This window comes from Nomascus leucogenys, chromosome 10, assembly GCF_006542625.1.
Source record: "Nomascus leucogenys isolate Asia chromosome 10, Asia_NLE_v1, whole genome shotgun sequence".
Classification (NCBI taxonomy): Eukaryota; Metazoa; Chordata; class Mammalia; order Primates; family Hylobatidae; genus Nomascus; species Nomascus leucogenys.
The window spans coordinates 85,576,609-85,597,052 of record NC_044390.1 but is presented as its reverse complement, the minus strand read 5'-3'; the positions used below and the strand labels follow the sequence as shown (position 1 = coordinate 85,597,052).

Here is a 20,444-nt window from a genome sequence, read left to right as displayed (position 1 = left end):
AATTACTTTTATCTGCAACAAGAAGAGAGTACACAAACATTTAATGGTCAACACCCCTAGATCACTCTTTACAAAACTGAGTACTAGCCTGACATCATTCTGTATCTTACTCTTCACTGAGAATTAAATGTCTAGAATATCCCTTCCTCTGCCCTAACTTCCTTTCCCCATAAGCAATGGATCAAAAACCTAAAATAAATTTCTATTACTTATCAAGTCAATGGATACAATACAGACTTCACGCTGGTTTTCTCTTTGAAAGTTTATTGTTTTCTTTAAAAAAAAAAAAAAAAAACCCTATACCTTTTATATTTTACATTCACCTCGCAGAATATTTAATGGTACCCGTTAATGATGTTATAAAAAAGACCACCACCTGCTTGAAATGGCTGCAAATTTACCATGTTCTGGCATTAAAGTGATTTCAACTCTTTGGACAAACTGGTGTAACAGTAAGCACCGAGATTTCAAATTCCCAGATGAGAAAAAAAAAATTTAATCAGGAGGAAATTTATTTAGTAAAAATTCAAGGCTAAAGAAATGTTAGAAGAAGCCAAACCCAAAAAACTGTAAAAAATACAATCTTCTCTCCAGAATTAGGTTAAAAAATACAGTCAACCCCATTCTAAACCCCATATTTCTTAGAAAAGCCACCCAGTCCTGAACACAGGGTCTCATACACAAATACATGTAGCTTGATTTGCAGATCAGCCTCTGGGATCGATCTTACACTGGCCCCAATCAGAAGTTCAAAAACAAAAATTAAGTTAGGTAGTCAGACATCTATAAATACTAGTATCCACATGAATTAAAACACCCTGGCTTTGGTATGGCTACAGAAATCCATCTGGAAATTATTCAAGATGACATGGTTCAGGGAAAAGGGGGTAGGCAAGGCATGGGGGGAGGGGAACACACAAAACCCCCAGACAGAGGTAAAATGAATACTGGAACACACCCGCAGCAAACACTGTACACGGACTTGAGGCAGATGCCTCTAACACAACACATACACAGGTTCTTGATCAGAATGGTCTGGACCAACCTTTTTCAAAGTAATCACTTGCAGGAAAGAGTTTAAACTTGGAAATTCATCTGGTGCCCTGGGGTCTAGTGAGAGACAAAGACCTTTTGGAATAATGGCCACCCAGGCTAGAAGCTAGCCTCCTTCTTGTCTAGAAACCTCAAAGTCTGTCTTCCCCTTTAGTTAGGCTTCTGCCCACCACAGAAGTACCCCCATCTACTAACAGGAAGGCTGCTTCTGTTCCTGGTCACCACTGAGGCCTGTCAGAAGGCTTCAACTGCTGATTTTTCACCTCTGGGGTGACAAAAGAAAATATTAAGTCCTCTGGGATTAGAAATGTAATTTACTATGCTGATTCTCAAAATGGACTTCTCATCTGCCCCCATTTTCACTAGGCCCAATTAAGAGTTGTGAGGACGCCGAGGAGAAGGCAGTGGAGTCGAGACTACGACTAAGGGCGCCCTCAATATCCTCAAAAGTCAGAGAGGAGAGAAGGCAAAAGTGCCCATACCCCCTGGTCTTCAAATAAATAGTTGCTTCACAAAAGCACAGAGGTCCCACCAGAGAAGGCCAGAAAAAGAGGCAACTTGTTGCTGCTTCAATGCGGAACCCTAGTGGTTATCAATACAATCCTCAACAATAAAAACAAACTTTGGTATACTGTTTAGGAGCACAAAAAACATTATCATTGGAAAAACTCCAACTTCAATGGAAAACTACATGAAATATATCTAATTTCCATCGCAGGGCACTACATGAAAACCAACAGCTGCACAATATGTGATGTGACACACACATTGTATGTGTAACAGTTCAAGCGAGGGAAGTCCTGCCTCACAGCCAAGGCTAACAAACAAGAACAGGTGAAGCCTGTGTTTACCATGGGCTGGGTTCACTGTAGTAAACATCATAGCAGTCGGGGGTCGGAGGGCAGAGAAGAAACACAGAACCCCAGGCAACTTTTGATAACAGCGTCATTTATCCTGTTTTCTAAATAAGACTCCAACACCAGAAAAAAAAAAAAGAAGAAAAAACGGATTGTAAGTTAAAACAAAAATCTATCTGTATACGTCTTTACTTGTACAAGTTTGTACAAGTCAGTAAGGTTTGGTCTCTGTAGAGCCAGAACTTCAGAGAAAGTGACTTGTCATCACAGCCCCCAACTTGCTTGGGGGTATGTACATCAAGAGACAACATGAAGAGAATCACTTGAGACCAAAAGAATTACTTACAAAGAAAGATTTCCTAGAATGTGTAAGTTCTACTGATTGCTCATAGAGATGCTAACAGTTGCTCTAACCCCCAAATTTTTTAAACATCTCAAGATGGCAACATGAGTATAGAAAACCCCAACACTCATCACCCAATGAATCATTTCTCCAATCATGGGAGTGAGGGAAGGATACAGGAAAGGCTGTTTCATCAGGACTCATTAGGGACGGTGTCAGTCCAGAGGCAGCCACGGCAGAGCTTTCCTTGTCTTCAACCTGGGCCAAATGAAGCTGTGAGTGCTCAGGGCCTGACAACAAAGTTCTCCACAGGTTTGGAATGGCCAATGTGCAATAATGGCATCAGCCACAACTTGAATTGTGCATGAGGGTCTATAGATCACTGATTATTGCACTATCAATCTCACCTCCCACCCATAAGAGATTACCCAGATAATCAGGCTGTGGCACATACTTACTACTACCTACTTGGGAACAAGGGAGAGGAAGGAATTACAAATGAAAACTTCTGAAATGACCACTTCCTATTCCAGCTTAAGCTAGAACAAATGTTTGAATAAATCACCTGCATTAAATAACATTTAAAATATGGTACCTTCAGCACATTATAAATACGAAATGTCCCCTCCCCCAACCCCATTTACTTCAGTGCACAGAGTCTTCCAGGCAAGCTTTTCCATCGCTCAGCCAGTGGAATGGTGTGCACCAGATGTTACACAAAGCATTTATTTCTCCGAGAAGGCCGAGAGCCACGAGAATTCATCTCCTTCTGCTAGGACCTCTGCCCCAAGCTTCTGGGGAAATAGTGAATTGGACTCAACAGGGAAAGTAGCTACGTGATCCACTAATCAGATTCAAAACACGAAAATGCACTGGAGAGGGTATCCCTTCCTGCTCTTCTCCATGGTACAGAGACTTAAAGATAATTAATAAAAATAGCTGTCCCTTCAAACTCAGAGGAGGTTTTCAAAAACAAGTATAAGCAAAAAATAAAGAAATAAAAGGAAAGTAAATCAAAACCCCCAATACGCTTGAAAGTAAAACAGTCTCATGGTGACTGATGTCTGGAAGAAGTTGAGGCAGAAAAGACTGACAAAGCTGGAAGTGTCCGGCCACAAAAGTGCCTTAAAGAATTCACGACAGTGCTCTCCATTTCCAAGGCTGAGTAGCTATTCCCAGTAAGTTAACATTTTTCTATTAAGGAGAAAATAAAAACAAAAATAAAACCCACTCCAGAAAAAGGGTCAAGAGAAGAGCACTGTAGAAAGTCAAGCAGCTGAGCGCCGGCGGATCACGAAGAGCCCGCGCTGAAGCTGGCCCAGGTATATCCTCATCTTGGTGCTGTCACTTGTCTTCCTCACCCAGATCTGCAGGGGAGAGGAAAGGGAACAAGATGAAAAGTTAAATACAGAAGCGCAAATCTGCCACACCATCAAAATATCTGCACGAGTGAGATGCAAGCAGAAAGCTGGTAGCCTCTTGCTGGAATAAACTGTCTCAACTTGTGAGGGCTTCATAAGCACCTCTGACCTCGGGTCATCTAAAGGCATGCCACTGGGAACAGGCATCAGCCTTGAACTCATTTCTCAGCCATCTCTCTCACACCTGTGATTACGAAAATGGAAAGCACAGCAATCTTGGGTTCCATTTCTGCCTCGATCTTAAAGATGCTTTTAAATTTGGTTTGATTATTGCATTATCAACACTTAAGAGACATCTATTCATAAACACAAACTTTCAAATTTGGAAGTATTTTCCTTGCCCCAAGGGACTTCCATATTATATAACCTTTCAATACTTTGGTTTCCTGGCAATGAAAGCTAATGGTTGTGTAGAAAAATGGGGAAAAAATATCAACAATAGAAAAATGCCCACTAATGAGCTAAGGCCCAATTAGGATCATGAGAAGGTTGAAGCACTTCCAAGAGTCCTTCCCTCCTCACCATATCCCTCTCCCACAGACAGTATCAGATTACACTGCATTTTACAGGGCAGATGCATTCTTCCATTGAATTGAGAATGAACTCTTGCAACAGGGGACTGCCAGGGCTGACAAGTGCACTCAGTAAGGGGCATCCTAAAGCCATGGGTGAGAAGGGGAGCTGCTGCCAGTCACCTGACCCCCTGAGCCAGGGTTACTGAGCTCTGTGTGCCAGACACCATGCTGATCAGGCTGAGCTTTTTCACCCGCAAGACAACCCTATGAAATAACTACTATCATTGGCCCCATTTTAAAGAAGAGGAAACCAAAGCTCAGCAAGGCTGAGTCACTTATCACGATGTGAATTCTGGTGTCTGACATCAAAGCCCCCGGCTCTTCTCTACTAAAGCAGTCTCTGGCTTCTTCTTGCCTGTTTTTCTGCAACATGCAATTAAATGGAGCCAAAAGCACAGTTTTTTGAAAGGTCTGCATCTCACCCAAATATACAAGTTTACAGATTTATCTCCTCCTTCCTGAACTCAGTTTTCAGGTTTTAAAAAAGCTTATTCTCAGTTTCATCTCAATTTCTTTAATGTGATTATTCAGCAGTAGAGAGACTTTAAAGTCAAATACACTGGCTTAAAAATTTAAAAAGTTAAAGACCTCACATGAAGCTAAGCCTCCAAGGGACCTTGCAGAATCATTTTAAACGAAAAACTGATCCCAAGAAAAGCTAAGTCCGGGAGTCATCAACACACTCAGAGCTACCCAACAAACCTGCTTGGAGTCAAGCTATGCTAAAGCCAAGTCGCTCCAGTGTCACCTAGAATTTGATATGAAAAATGAGCTGGAACACTTCCAAGAAATGAGAACAGTTTCCCCATTGCCAGAGTTGCATGTCTTCAGTGCACTGAAGCTTCTCCCCTCCAGGAGACATGTTTCAGCGTCACCATTTCTTTGTCAGATCTCACTGACACTCTATTATGTCAAGACGTGACAATATTTGGCAGAGAGAGATGAAAAACAATCTAACTTGCATTTATATTTTTCTGAAAAATCTTGAGGTATCATAGAAGAGAATAATGCACTGGTTCTAAAGTTAAGGTCAGGTACTAGAAGGCCACATGTGCTTGTGGAACAACCCAGACAGCCAGGTGCAAATGATTGCCATGAAACCGTGACACCTCTTGGCTGAGGAACAGGTCTCTCTGTTAGCTTCCCTGTTCTGGTTCTGACTTGGCTTGAGGGGACTCACACAGATCCTCAGCCCAGAGAATAATGGCATTCATTTATCTAGAAGGCTCTCCCTAACTTCTAAGTAAACAATCATTTTGCAAACTAGTCACATTTCAGGGCATTTTCAATTCAGGAAGCTGGAAGAATAGAAGAGGCTTAAGTTATTTCATAATCCAGTTTCATTAGATTTACTGTGCAATGGCACGAATAAGTTACAAAGGGCAGACACATAGAAATCAATTTCTTTGCAGACATTTGTGGGCTGATAAAAGATCAAGCCAATCCAGCTATTAAAGTTTTTAACTTTAACTAACAATGTAAGTTACACATTGCTTACATACTCCTCATGAAGGGCCACTTGGATAACTCAGAGGCCAGTCATATCATCCTCAGGTGTAACCCTCTGAGCGGACTTTAAAACCAGACCCCATCCATCCTAGAGGAGTGTCTCAAGGAGACCAAAAACCAAGGGCATAAGCCTGGCAACTTGTTTTGAAGCACAGTAGGACATCTCAGCTAGGAAAGACGGCAAGCAAGTGGTGTGTGGGTCACTGCAGGCCAGCACTCACTTAGTGAGCACTTACTGGGTGCTAGACCCTGGGCCAGGTGCCTCATTCAATCCTCACAGCAAGAAACAAATCTACTGGTATGTGGGAAAGTTCTAGAGAAACAAAACCAAGATGGAGTATGCTCCACAGGCAAGCTCCATTCTCAGTAAATGGTTACCTTAAAAAGAAGCAGGAGTTAGCCAGGTGTGGTGGCTCATGCCTGTAATCCCAGCACTTTGGGAGGCTGAGCTGGGTAGACCACAGGGTCAGGAGTTCAAGACCAGCCTGACCAACACGATGAAACCCCATCTCTACTTAAAAAAAAAAAATACAAAAATTAGCCAGGCGTGGTGGTGGGCGCCTGTAATCCCAGCTACTCAGGAGGCTGAGGCAAGAGAATCACTTGAACCTGGGAGGTAAAAATTGCAGTGAACCAAGATAGCGCCACTGTACTCCAGCCAGGGCAATAGAGCGAGACTCTGTCTCAAAAAAAATAAAAATAAAAATAAAGAAGCAGGAGTTGAATGTACAGACACCACAAAGACTTGCTTTTTGTTCTTTCCTGGAATCTAGCTCCATGGTTCCCAAATCAGTGGCTGTACAGGGAGTTCACAAATACCCCATGGAACAGACAAATCTGCATATGTTGTAGTCAAGCAAATGTAAGGGCTTTTCAAGGATGATTTTGCCAATGTGCAATTTCTGCCTGACTTTAGAATCTAACCCACATAGAAGACATGACTCCTTGGCCGGGTGTGGTGGCTCACGCTTGTAATCCCAGCACTTTGGGAGGCCGAGGCGGGCGGATCACAAGGTCAGGAGATCGAGACCACGGTGAAACCCCATCTCTACTAAAAATACAAAAATAAAATAGCCGGGCGTGGTAGCAGGCGCCTGTAGTCCCAGCTACTCGGAGAGGCTGAGGCAGGAGAATGGCGTGAACCCGGCAGGTGGAGCTTGCAGTGAGCCGAGATTGCGCCACTGCACTCCAGCCTGGGCGATAGAGCGAGACTCCGTCTCAAAAAAAAAAAAAAAAAAAAAAAAAAAAGACATGACTCCACCGTACTTCCTTGGTAGCACTTTCATTTCAGGTTTGTCCTACCAACGCTTTGCAGTACACACTTTGCTTTCCTAAAGGTGAGGGAGTGTGGTTCCCACCTCATTGGCTCCTACAGAACTGATCACGCAGCTCAGTTTCTGGTTGTCCTTTGACTCCAGATAGATGGCCTGGCTCTTGTGGTACCTGACAAAAACAAGGCACACATTTTTAAAAAGGGAGGGACAGAGACAGGAAGTAAAAACCAAACAAAACGAAAACACCATCACAACAAAAATTATAATTAAAGAAGTCTTACTAATTTACATTTGAGGAACAGCCTGGATTTCCAATTTAGCTTAATTTAAAGGCTTCCATCCTGAGGCCAGGTGCGGTGGCTCAAGCCTGTAATCCCAGCACTTTGGGAGGCCGAGGAGGGCGGATCACAAGGTCAGGAGATCAAGACCATCCTGGCTAACATGGTAAAACCCCGTCTCTACTAAAAATACAAAAAAAGTAGCCGGGCATGGTGGCAGGCGCCTATAGTCCCAGCTACTTGGGAGGCTGAGGCAGGAGAATGGCATGAACCCCGGAGGCAGAGCTTGCAGTGAGCCGAGACTGCACCACTGCACTCCAGCCTGGGCGACAGAGCAAGACTCCGTCTCAAAAAATAAATAAATAAATAAATAAATAAATAAATAAAGGCTTCCATCCTTAGATTAGAAGACCACCTAATCTTCTTTGGGATCTAAAGCTTATATTCCTTGGTCCCTCTACAGAGGGAAAAGAGAGGCTGAGGAAAGGGCTGGAAAACTATATATTTTTCCCTTTTTTTGGACTACATGACCCAGTTCAAAAAGTAAATTAAAAATTGTTAAATAAAAACTCTGTTCCCCCTTTCTGACCCTACTCCAGAACACTGAAGAAGGTTGGATAGACAAAATAAATAGGCTTAAGCAACCGTTATTTATTTTCTATTTGTCCAAGTCAATCACCAACAAGAAGGAAGGCTGACTTTAACCCTTTAGTCAGTCATTCAAAAATACTCATTAAGCACTTACTGTGTACCACGGACTATGCTGGAGGTTGGGGACAGACAGTGAGAAAGGCCACAAGGTCTCCACTATCACAGAAATTCAAATACACTGGGGATAAAGAACATTAAATAACCACACCTGGTAAGAGCTAATCAGGCAAAGTTCCAAGTGTCGTGATGTATACCAAAGGGTATCTAATTTGGCCTGGACAGTTGGGAAAGCTACTCTGAATAGAGTAGATAAGACAGACACTCCCCTTTCAACTCCTGCATCTACTCTCAACCTGTAGTGTAGGGCCACTTCTTATTTCTACAAGTTCAGAGACAAGGCCAAGGATGAAAGTGAAGTTGCTGGGGGCCAAAGCCCAAATGGGACAACAGCAGCTGCCACAGGATGAAGGAGCCCCTGCTGGATTACAAGAGTTGGAAGTATCAGCAGAGCTGCAGCTAGCAACCCCAGCCTGGGCCAGCCCCACGTCGGTTAATAACATAAACTTTGGTTCATTTTGGCTGCAAAGATCTGGCTAACCAGACCCATAAACTCGTGTAAATTCAGCAAAATGCATCTCCCAGCAAAGCATGATGGCTTATTCTGTTTGCTGGTATAACGAAATAACCTACTGCCAAGACATCACAGTAAAGGATGCACTTCACTCCCATAATGAGCTTTTTCCAGTCTAGGGTCTCAATTCTCTTTAACCTGCTACTTATGAACTGAAAACTCAGGTTTCCAAGTCAATGTACTTTCTGAAAATACTGTTAGAAGAAACAGAATTTTAGGCTGAGCGCGGTGGCTCATGCCTGTAATCCCAGCACTTTGGGAGGCCGAGGTGGGCAGATCACAAGGTCAGGAGATCGAGACCAGCCTGGCCAACATGGTGAAACCCCATCTCTACCTAAAACACAAAAATTAGCCAGGAGTGGTGGCAGGCGCCTGTAATCCCAGCCACACGGGAGGCTGAGGCAGGAGAATTGCTTGACCCCGGAGGCGGAGGTTGCAGTGAGCCGAGATCATGCCACTGCACTCCAGCCTGAGCAACAGAGTGAGACATCTTAAAAAACAAAACAAAAAAAAAAAAAAAAAGAATTTTAAATTCAATTAGAACAGCGAGAATGGTTTAAATGCAAGTTTTAAAGTTGCTTTTGGCCCTATATTAGTTGGTAAACTGGCAAGGGACCTTCATTATGCTAAACATGTACTATCACAAGGGCCGAACGGTACAATGCATAAGAAAAGGCTAAGTTCATACTAACACTCTAACACTTCCCCTTGTTTCTCTCTCACATCTGAGCCGGCTCTATGTAAATAGTCATGTCTTGAGTAATGGTTAAAATAAAAATACAGAGGGAGAATACTCACAGTTGTTCTAAAGGGACTGTAAGTTATTAAAGAGATAAAGACACAAAACAAAATGCAACTACCCTCAAGTCATTCTGATACAACTTTCTAAACACTTTAATAAAGAAAGGTCACAGATGTGGTGTAGAATATTACGAGTGTGGAAACATGCTCCATATACTGCTAAGTAAAAAAACAAAAATAAAAACAAAACTATGTCCACTATGTTCCTATGTTTATGATAAAACATACATACACGTTACAGCTGGGTGCAGTGGCTCATGCCTGTAATCCCAGCACTTTGGGATGCTGAGGTGGGTGGATCACTTGAGGTCAGCAGCTCAAGACCAGCCTGACCAACATGGTGAAACCCCCCCATCTCTACTAAAATTACAAAACTTAGCCAGCATGGTGGTATGCACCTGTAATCCCAGGTACTCGGGAGGCTGAAGCACAAGAATTGCTTGAACCCAGGAGGCAGGGACTGCAGTGAGCTGAGATCATGCCACTACACTCCAGCCTGGCTGAAAGAACGAGACTGTCTCAAAAAAAAAAAAAAAAAGGAAGAAAAAAACCTGGCCAGGTATAGTGGCTCATGCTTGTAATCCTAGCACTTTGGGAGGCCAAGGTGGGCGGATTGCCTGAGCTCAGGGGTTCAAGACCAGCCTGGGCAACAAGGTGACACCCCGTCTCTACTAAAATACAAAAAATTGGCCAGGCACAGTGGCTTAACGCCTGTAATCCCAGCACTTTGGGAGGCCGAGGCGGGTATATTGCGAGGTCAAGAAATAGAGGCCATCCTGGCGAACATGGTGAAACCCCATCTGTACTAAAAATACAAAAATTAGCTGGGCATGGTGGCGGGCGCCTGTAGTCCCAGCTACTTGGGAGGCTGAGGGAGAGAATAGCTTGAACCCGGGAGGCAGAGGTTGCAATGAACTGAGATGGCGCCACTGCACTCCAGCCTGGGCGACAGAGCGAGACTCTGTCTCAAAAAAATATAAATAAATAAATAAAATAAAATAAATTAGCCAGGCATATAGGCATGTGCCTGTAGTCCCAGCTACTCAGGAGGCTGAGGTAGGAGAATCGCTTGAACCCAGGAGGCGGAGTCTGCAGTGAGCCAAGATTGTGCCACTGCACTCCAGCCTGGGCAACAGAGCGAGACTCTCTCTCAAAAAAAAAAAAAAAAACCCCAAAAACAACACATATACATGTTACACGTGTATCTGTGTATCATATCCTCACAAAGGTCTTTTAAAGAAAACAGCGGACTCTGGAAGGCTATTCCAACAATTCTCATGAGATGCACCGGATTTTCCTTCAGTTGTACTTAGAACCCAAACACAACACATTCAACTGACTTAAAAGTGAACACCCGGAGTAAACAATGCAGGCTGGTCTATTACCTCTGGGAAGTGGTCTGGAACTTGGGAATGTGGCCACCTCCCAGATCCGCCTCCTCTGGAATCACTGAATGGTGTGGCCTGAATATCCACCATTGGTCCCCATTTGCTCCAAAGTAGAGATGGCCAACATGCTTCCCAAAGCAGACAACTTCCAAACCAACTGATCCCCAGGTCCCTCCTGAACCACAGTCTCTGCGAACTTCAAGGGAATCTCATGCACTACACGATGTCTTGGGGAACCATTATCCCTAGATATCAAACCTATTAAATTATTTGAATTCTCTGAAAAGATAAGTCTATTAAAGTGTTCAGGGCTCATAACTGTAATCCCAGCACTTTGGGAGGCTGAGGCAGGAGGATCACTTCAGCTCAGGAGTTTGAGGACAGCCTGGGCAACATAGCAAGACCTCATCTCTACTAAAAATCAAAAAAATATTAGCCAGGCATGGTAATGGAGGACTGTAGTCCCAGCTACTCGGGAGGCCAAAGTGGGAAGATCGCTTGAGCCAGGGGGATCAAGGCTCCAGTGAGCTATGATCACACCACTGCACACCAGCCTGGGGGACAGTGAGACCCTGTCTCAAAAAAATAAAAAATAAAGTGTTCATATGGGGGGGGTGGTTAAAGATGAAACCAAGAAGTATGTGACAACCTTAACATACAAATTTACTTTTTAACTTCTAAAGAAAAATCAAAGGGGGGGAAGAAATTTAAAAATATGTTTAGATATAAAATGTGCTATGAAGCAACATCAATAGGGTAGTAAACGTGTATTATTTTTTTTGTTGGCCAATTAACCTGTTTTACAAGCTGCAACTCAGCTGCTGAAAACAGATATTTAAATAGCCTCAAAGACTAAGCCCCAAATGTCAAACTGACTTTATTACTTTGTAACTAATGGAAATTCTGACCTGGGAATCTCTACAATTAAGTTCTTAAAGCTTTGAACCTCTACTATTAAACCCAACAAAACTAGAAATTACCACTACTGTGCTATTTTCTAAAAGCAATTTCTTAAGAAGGTGGACACAAAAGTGGGGCAAGGAGGTAGGAAAATTAATTTAATTTTGTATCCTACTGAGAATCCTGGTATTAACACTTTATTTCCCCAATAAGTGAGTCCACGTTACAGTTACAGAACCTCAAGAAGTCCCAATGCTACTGGTAAATATTCACTGTTTTAAGTCTTTTGTGTCAAGTGAAGGCTGGAGGGGAAAATGCACTTGAGCAAGTGGGTGGCTTCGTTTCTGACTCACAGGCAGCCCCAGATTTAAAACCAGGAGAGAAAAACAAAAGTCCACCTGTACCATCAATTAGTTATTTTCAAATATCAGCTACTTTTTCACAGTATTTTTTGAGATCATTAGTCCAAATCAAAATGTGAGGCAAATTTATATAGCATGATATAGAATGCCTTAAAAGCAGTATAAGACCAAGGCAAAGGGAAGATCTTTATATTTCAAAATGAAAGGGAGCTTGGCAAGTATTCACACCAAGATGCGATGCCTGAATCTCATTTGTTTTGCTGAAGTCATTTAAAACTCAGCAAGACATCTTCTGCCAAAAATACGGCTGCACCAAAATACTCCATACCCCCTGGGAAGAGCATAAAGCAATGTAGCTGACCTCTCAGCCACAGGCCACGTCTGCCAAAGAAAGAAAAACGAAACCTCCAAACTGATACAAAAGCCAAACATGAGCCTGGTGAGATGGGAGAGGCTGGCTCTGCACCAGTGAACACCTCAGCCAGTATTCCCAGGAACACTTTTCAATTGTCATTGGGGAAGAGGGAGACCCACCTTCAACAACTGCATTATGATCTCTGACTGCCAAGGCCAAAAATGAGAAGTATACAGAATAGAGAAAAAACAATATTCTCAAAGTATATTTAACAAGAGAATAAGCAATTTCAATTTCACTGAAAAAGTAAAATGCATCCAGTGACATTATTTTCTAATCTCTGCTGCTAATGTAAGAAAGATGGTGAAAATGCCTTCAAAATGCTTAGGAGTTCTAACACATCAAACCTGATCATTTTGTTTACATTAGGAAACACCAGACATTGTGGATCTTTTCTTTAAAAAAACAAGAATTTTATTCTACTGCATTTTCACCCTCAAGACATGTCTCATAAAGTCTGAGGATTAAGCTTAGAAAGAGGAAGATTCAAAGCAACACAATTACAAAATGAACATCACTGGAAATATCACATGGCTTTAAGACTCATAGATCCGTAAAAATGTTAGTGATAAATCTCATCATTTTCAAAGATGGTTCTTATATGTGGGCTTGATCTTTAAAGGTTATTTGGTTTTCATTATTAGAAACATTTTTCATCTCATTTTGCCCTTCTCAGTGTTAAGCTGTTAGAGCCTGCCACCTAGTGGCGATGTGTTCTGAGACATAATGTTAAGATAGAACACAAACGGACCTTTCAGAAGAATGCCAAAGAAAACCAACTCAAAGGGGAAGAAGTCATCAAGATCAGCCTTAGAGATAAAGCGAGCCTCCAGCATCTACTGGGTAATTAACTCACTGCAACTTAATAGGTGGAAATCATTTACTTTGGGCGTGACTAGAACCCTAAGCATTTTTGACAAGTACAATATTATCAAGTAACCAACCTAACACAACGCTGGGTTTTTTTAAGAATTCAAAATAAATAATCATTACCCAATTTTGGAACTTTTGGTTAGATACTGAAACTCAAAGGGTCATTATATAGCCATTATAAATGATAATTACAGACACCTTACAGTAACCCAGAAAAACATTCTCAATATAACCAAACAGAAAAGCAAAGCAAAAGTATGTCCACTATGCCTTAAATGAATAGAGTATGCCTGCATATGGACAAAAAATAAAAAGAAATATATCAGAATGAAAAGGCCTGAGAAATGATGGCAGTATCCATTTCATGCCTAGCAGAACGCGTAATACAGAAGAAATGTTTGTTGAATGAAAAAAAGTATGAGCTTTTAAGGTTCTTTCATACTGTTTTGCCACTACCCTTCCAATGAAAAATGCTAGGTGGTCTGAAGGTTTCAAAGAGTCTTCAATGTAAACTAGGAATGCAGTAGGACACAGTGGCTCACGCCTGTAATCCCAGCACTTTGGGAGGCCGAGGCAGTCAGATCATGTGAGGTCAGGAGTTCGAGACCAACCTGGCCAACATGGCGAAACCTCGTCTCTACTAAAAATACAAAAATTAGCTGGGAGTGGGGCGGGTGCCTGCAATCCCAGCTACTCGGGAGGCTGAGGCAGGAGAATCGTTTGAACCTGGAAGGCGGAGCTTGCAGTGAGCCGAGATCATGCCACTGCACTCCAGCCTGGTGACAGAGCAAGACTCCATCTCAAAAAACAAAAAACAAACTAGGAATGTTTTAGGATACAGTTCCCCCAAGCAAATGTCCTTGACCACTTTTGCAGCAGGATCATGTAAGAAAAAAGGGTATGTGGCACCAAAAAAACATCTAATAGCATCTTAGAAATTCACAGTGTGCATTAGCATATCACAGGACCCAAAGGGTACTACAAGGGAGAAACCCACTTATCTTAATTAACATGATCATCCCCCAAACTGATTTGACCACAAAATCCTTTAATCTGAAGAGCACCTATTAACTTTAGCACACAGGAGCAGAGTTAAGAGGGGTCAGAGGGGGACATACACCCCAGCCCGAGTTGGCAGGGGCACCACACAAGATACCAGCCTGTAAATTCTAGTACAGAGACAGCAGAACGGAGAAGGGGAGCAGAACATGGTTTTGGGAAACGCTGCTTTCAAAGATCTACCGGAAGTATTGATTAAATGACTGCTAATACATTTTTTAATGGATTTCTACTTTTAGTACTACGTAAGTTTAGCAGCAGCCATGCTCTGAAATAACTACAATTGCCCCAGCCCTCTTTCCAAGTGGTTCGTATGAGACTCTTACAAGTAGTCCAGGTTTTCCCATAACATACCATCTTTTGTCATAGTACAGTTTGCCATCTTCTATCCGAGCTTCAAACCTCTGGGCTGGAGATTCCGCGGGTGTCGCAGGCAAGTGCTCAGGAGAGGATGGAGATGCTGGAGGAAACCAATACTTACGTGACTAAGAATGTAACAAACACATGCAAGTCTACCAGTTAACATGCTTTAATTGAAACACTATCAGAATGTGGTAATAATCACCATTGAGCCCTTACAGTGATAATGCATGGGATTTCAGCAAAATTCTTGTATATTCCATCTAAACTGGATCATCAAAGCAACCCTGGGAAGTAGGCAAGGCAGATTAGCCTCATCAAATGGAAGAGACACCTGAGTTTCAGGAAGATTAAGGTCAAATGTGAAAATACTTAAGGTCACTTAGAGTAGGACTAAAGCCCTGGTGATCAAAGGGCAAGTATTATGAAAATCTCTTAAAAATGCAATCGTTTTCGGCAGGGTGCGGTGGTGCACACCTGTAATTCCAGCATTTTGGGAGGCTGAGGCAGGTGGATCATGAGGTCAACAGATGAGACCATCCTGGCCAACATGGTGAAACCCCATCTCTAGTAAAAATACAAAAGTTAGCTGGGCATGGTGGCACACGCCTGTAGTCCTAGCTACTTGGGAGGCTGAGGCAGGAGAATCACTTGAACCTGGGAGTCGGAGGTTGCAGTGAGCCGAGTTCACGCCACTGCACTCCAGCCTGGCAACAGAGCGAGACTCCGTAATCCAAAAAAAAAAAAAAAAGGAATCATTTCAAGAACTACTAAATTTACACTCACACAACTCCCTCACCCCCTCCCCATCATGCCTCAGAAGGTCAGGATGTCTCTGTGGACCGCAGTGGCCCCCAGGAAAATATTACCTAGAAAAAGACTCTTGTTTTTCTTCCACAAGACTCAGTAATTAGAGGGATGTGTGAGTAATCACGGTGCTTTAAACAAAAAAAGATGTCACCAATTCAGAATTCTAGTTGGCAACTAGCACTGATGATCTCAAGTGCTGTTCTGGAAGGAACAACTATGAATACTAAGCTGGTTCATCTCTTCTATGAACTGCGAGTCAGAGCAGCCTTCGAATGCCTTACCAGAGTCAGGCCATGAAAAGCCACTGGAGCAGAACTGCCTAGGACTTGGTTTTAGAAAGCCAGTAATACTTAAAAATCCTTCTGGTTTCATTTTCAAAAATGGATGTATACTTAAATCTTATGCCTGATGCCTACACAGAAGAAAATCAATCAATCAATCACATGTCTCTTTTATGATAAATCCTAAGAAAAAAATAAAAACAACAAAGCAGGGGTTATGGGAAAAAAAAAAAAAAAAGAAATCAGGGAGGGGTGTAGTTAAGGTCCCCTTCAGTTTTCGTGATGACTACTCTTAGGCAAATGATGAACATTTCATTTTTGAAAATTGCAACAATTTCCTGACAGGTATTCACATGCTTTTCCAACAACATGATAAAAAGGTTGCACAAATGCCAGCACATCATGCACTCACCTGGTCTCTTGGGTGACTTAAGCTGTAGGAAGAACAACAACAAAAAATCTTAGAGAAAATAATTTCAGGTGCAACTTCAGGTGTCAAAGGTATCATAATGATTTAACAAGTAACATGTTAACAAAGGAAAGCAGAAAACCACGTAAGCCTGAGTTTTCAAATAAATCAAAAAAGTCAAACCGTACCTTATTTAATGTTCTCAGATCCTCCATGATCTGTTCATCTGTTAACAAATAGTTGAGCTGGGGTGTTGAGAGTTAAAGGACTGTATGTGAAAAGTACAGTTTCCAAGCAAAGAGTAATCAACAAAATGGTACCAGTATTTTAGAATTTACAAAGTGTGATTTTGTTAAATGATGTTTCTACAGTAACAGTTTGCTTCTTAGAAATTTATGATTCTCCTACTAAATGTCATGGTACTTCAATACATAAAAGAATTCACATCCCTCACTGCTAGGATGAGAAGGTGGAATGAGCTTCATTAGGCATCTACAATAACACAGCAAAGGAAACAGTAAGATAAGAATTTCATCATGAATGTATAAAGCGCTTTTGTTCCAAAGATCTAAAGACTTCCACACACACCCATCCAAGGTAAGGCTAATCTTCCCTCAGCAACTTAACTCCTGTTGTGAAGGAGAAGCAACCTCAAGTTATGCCCTTTCCTGATGGCACACAAATGACTAAGCCATTTTGGGCAGACAGGTATTCACCATCTCCTCGAAAGGACCATCTCCCCGAAAGGAACAGAAACAATGCTTCTCCATCTTTCCTGTTTCCGTTACCACTTTTATGATTAAAGGGCTGCTTTATGTCTGACTGAAATCTCATTTGCTTTAATTTTAAAAAGTTTGCAATCCACTATATTACGGACATAGATAACAGAGGTACATAAAGGTAGATATTACTGCCTTCATTTTACAGTTGGAAGGTGGAAAATTACAGGTGAAAAAATTAAGGCACATCAAGTTTTCAGATGCCCCTGAATCTTGACGTTAGCGTTAAAACCAGGCTGAACTTTGCATGCAAAGCACCTTTCCAAATCACAACTCTATACATCTCTCCCACCAAAAGCAGTAGCAAATGAGGACTCCCATGATAAAATGAGCAACCCCTAACCCGTGGACAAACATTTAACACATGCTTTCCAGTTAAACATTACTATTTTCTGTAGGACAACGGCCATGTATACCCTAGCAAATAGATAAACATAGGATTCCACAGTCTTAAGAAAGAAAGGCAGTTAAGGCTTGATGTGAATGGATATCTGGAGCAGGTTTCCTCCTCTTGTCTGGGATGGGGACGGGATCATTTGGTCGCCTCCGCAACTTCCTGGTCATGATAGGTTTCACCTCCATAGAATCTGTGGCAAAAATGGAATGGGTAAATCTATCCAACTCCCACTTGAAGTAAGGATTTCTATAGTATAAGAATATCTGCCCCCCAGCCACCCAATCAGAACTGTTTTATTGGGGGTGTTTGTTCTACACATGGTCGTAGCCAGACACCCCATTAGATTTTAGAAGCGTTTATACTTGTAAGATTCAGACCAGCTGCCCTAAGTGCGCACCCCTCTCAGAAATGCAGCCCTACCATCCAGCATTACAGCCACTGTGGGCATCTCCCCAGCACCCTCAAAACCTAGGGGATATTCCTCCTCTCCTTCAAATTAAGAAGCCCGGAGTCACAGGCTCTCGGGATAGGAAGGAACCTGAAGGTCATCTCAGCTGACTAATTTCTGCAGTTCCCACGGAGGGTGGGTGTGCCGAAGCCCACTGGTATGAAAGGCTCTTTTGGAGGCCACTGGCCTCAGTGCCAACATTTTTGTATGAAGTTTTCATTTACAGACTCGGACTTTTTTTCTTTATAACCTTTTGTAGCTACTTGACTATCAAGATGACACAATGAGGGCTCACAATAAAAGCCTCTTTCCCTTCTTCTTCACTCCTCTCTGTGGTCTCACACTGCTGCTGACTCCCCACGCCTTCAAATAGCCCCTCCCAAGCAGTGGTGCACAAGGAGGTGAACCTGCCTCCTCCGGGTCCTTTTTCACTTGTCTGCTCCCTGAATACTGATGATCTTTGGGGTCCAGTCAGTTCCTTTCGTACTGTATCCCAACCAATCTGCAATCACCAATTCCAGCTCCACACATCCCTCTGAATGGCAACAGATACCTGACACCACACATTCTCCATGCCCCACAAAAACTCAGTTCTCCTCGTTTCCTCTCCCAAGGTTGCTTCTTTTCCTGTGTCTCAGGGGCATCCAATCTATCCCTCCTTCCATGCGAGAACAAATCTGTCATCTGTGACTTGTCTTCCTTCATCTAGGCATGAGGTTCACCAACTAATGTTGGTTCCGCCTCCACTCCATCCCTTCATCCTTTCACTGGCTACCTCCATGGCCTTCAGTGGTCTTTCCCATGTCCCGTCCATCCTCCCCTCCCTCAAAGTGATCTTCCTGAGACACAAATCAGATCGTTTTGCATATCACTCTTGTTACTAAATATTTCTTTTCTTATTTTTTCGAGACAGGGCCTCACTCTCTCACCCAGGCTGGAGTGCAGTGGCACGATCTTCATTCACTGCAACCTCCGCCTCCCAGGTTCAAAAGAGTCTCATTCCTCAGCCTCCCAAGTAGCTGGGACTACAGGCATGCGCCACCACACCTGGCTAATTTTTTGTATTTTTAGTAGAATCGGGGTTTCACCATATTGACCAGGCTGGTCTCAAACTCCTGACCTCAAGTGATCTGCCCTCCTCAGCCTCTCAAAGTGCTGGGATTACAGGCGTGAGTCACCACACCCGGCCATCTTCTTACTAAATATTTCAATGGCTCACCACTCTCCACAGGATAAAAGCCAGGCCTCATTTCTGGTCTTCCTCCCTTCTTCATTCATGCTTACACTGTGTGCAAGCCCTTAGCTATCCTGTTACCCAAGGGCACCAGACTTTACGCCTTCACGCCTTTGCATGGCTGTCCTCTGTCTAGCTTCCTCTTTTCTGCCCAGCAAACTCCTATATAATACCCCTTGAAAGTTAGTTCAATACTCTCTCCCTTCTGTGACAGCTTTCAAAGGCAGAGACTCATTCCATCCTCCAAGTAACCAAAGCATCTATACAAACCTCAAGTAGACCAAGTGCCACAGTGTACAGGTCATTACCTACCCCTTTGGATGTCCGAATTCCACCCCAACACCTAGCAATAGTCTGGCACAGTAGGGGTGCATAATGTTTTGTGCAGAACAGGTAGATGAGGTCAAGTCTGATCATGGGATGAAGTTAATTTGTGATTGTGCACAGAATCAGCAGAGCAGGCAGGGCAGCTTCAGGGAATTCTACCAAGCAGTGTGCAGGATCTTAGAGCATGTCATACATGTGCCAGAGAAAATTAAAAAAGGCTTCTGCATGTTGCTCTTAAATGGGCAGTATTAAATTTTCTTTTCCTATGAATGGAATAGAGGTAAAGTAAGAACCAAATACCTAATTAATGAATATTTATAAAAGTGTACTTGGAAGTATAAACACACACACACACACCAGAAACAAGCGGTGAAGGCTTCTCCCTAAAAGAAATCTCCTATACTATGCTGAGGTGCCACCCTTCTCCAGTTAGTTACTGGCCAGTGACACAGCACCACGGTTAAGAGCTGGAGTGTCACACAAACGTGCGTCTGAATCCCTGCAACGGCTGTGTGACCTAACACAGGTTTGTAAGTGCTGTATATCTCACGTGTCCTCGTCTAGGGAATAGAAGTATCAATAATGCCTCCTCCACAGTGCGCTGTGAGGGTTACATGTGATGATACGTGTGAAGTCTTAGCACAGTGCCTGGCATAACGGGAGTTCTATCAATGCTAGTTTTTATTATTATATTTTCAGGCAGGAAAAAACTATACAAAGATCCTTTTTAAAACTCAAGGCACAAAGAGCTGTAAAAAAGAAGTTACACAGTCGAAAGCAGCTCATGTCAACTGTGAAGCTGTGCAACTTTGACACCTAATTTGGAAAATAAAGCATAAAGGAAGCTCACCCAACCTGAGAGAGGACCAAAGAAAAAGCACATAGCCCGTGAACATTATGGAATGCTTTGTCCACCAAAGAGAGTGACTGAGTGTGCTCTGCTCCACAGGCTGCCAAGACTGGGGAGTGTGGGGGGTGGACAATGCATGACGGATGTAAGCCAAGTAAA

General features: G+C 42.7%; 1 protein-coding gene across 2 annotated transcripts in view; it reads right to left on the bottom strand.

The window, feature by feature from the left end:
* Positions 1-244: 244 nt before the first annotated feature.
* The window catches only part of SUDS3 (SDS3 homolog, SIN3A corepressor complex component), a 42,897-nt gene continuing 22,697 nt past the window's right edge, over positions 245-20,444 (bottom strand). For both annotated transcript variants that reach the window (XM_003274454.4, XM_030821487.1), the window contains exons 7-12: positions 17,521-17,616; positions 16,439-16,500; positions 16,254-16,275; positions 14,745-14,850; positions 7,117-7,201; positions 245-3,620 (exon numbers count right to left, since the gene is read on the bottom strand). In XM_003274454.4, the coding sequence (XP_003274502.2) occupies positions 3,522-3,620; positions 7,117-7,201; positions 14,745-14,850; positions 16,254-16,275; positions 16,439-16,500; positions 17,521-17,616 (470 nt within the window). In that variant the 3' untranslated portion in view covers positions 245-3,521. The remainder of the gene's footprint in view (positions 3,621-7,116; positions 7,202-14,744; positions 14,851-16,253; positions 16,276-16,438; positions 16,501-17,520; positions 17,617-20,444) is intronic.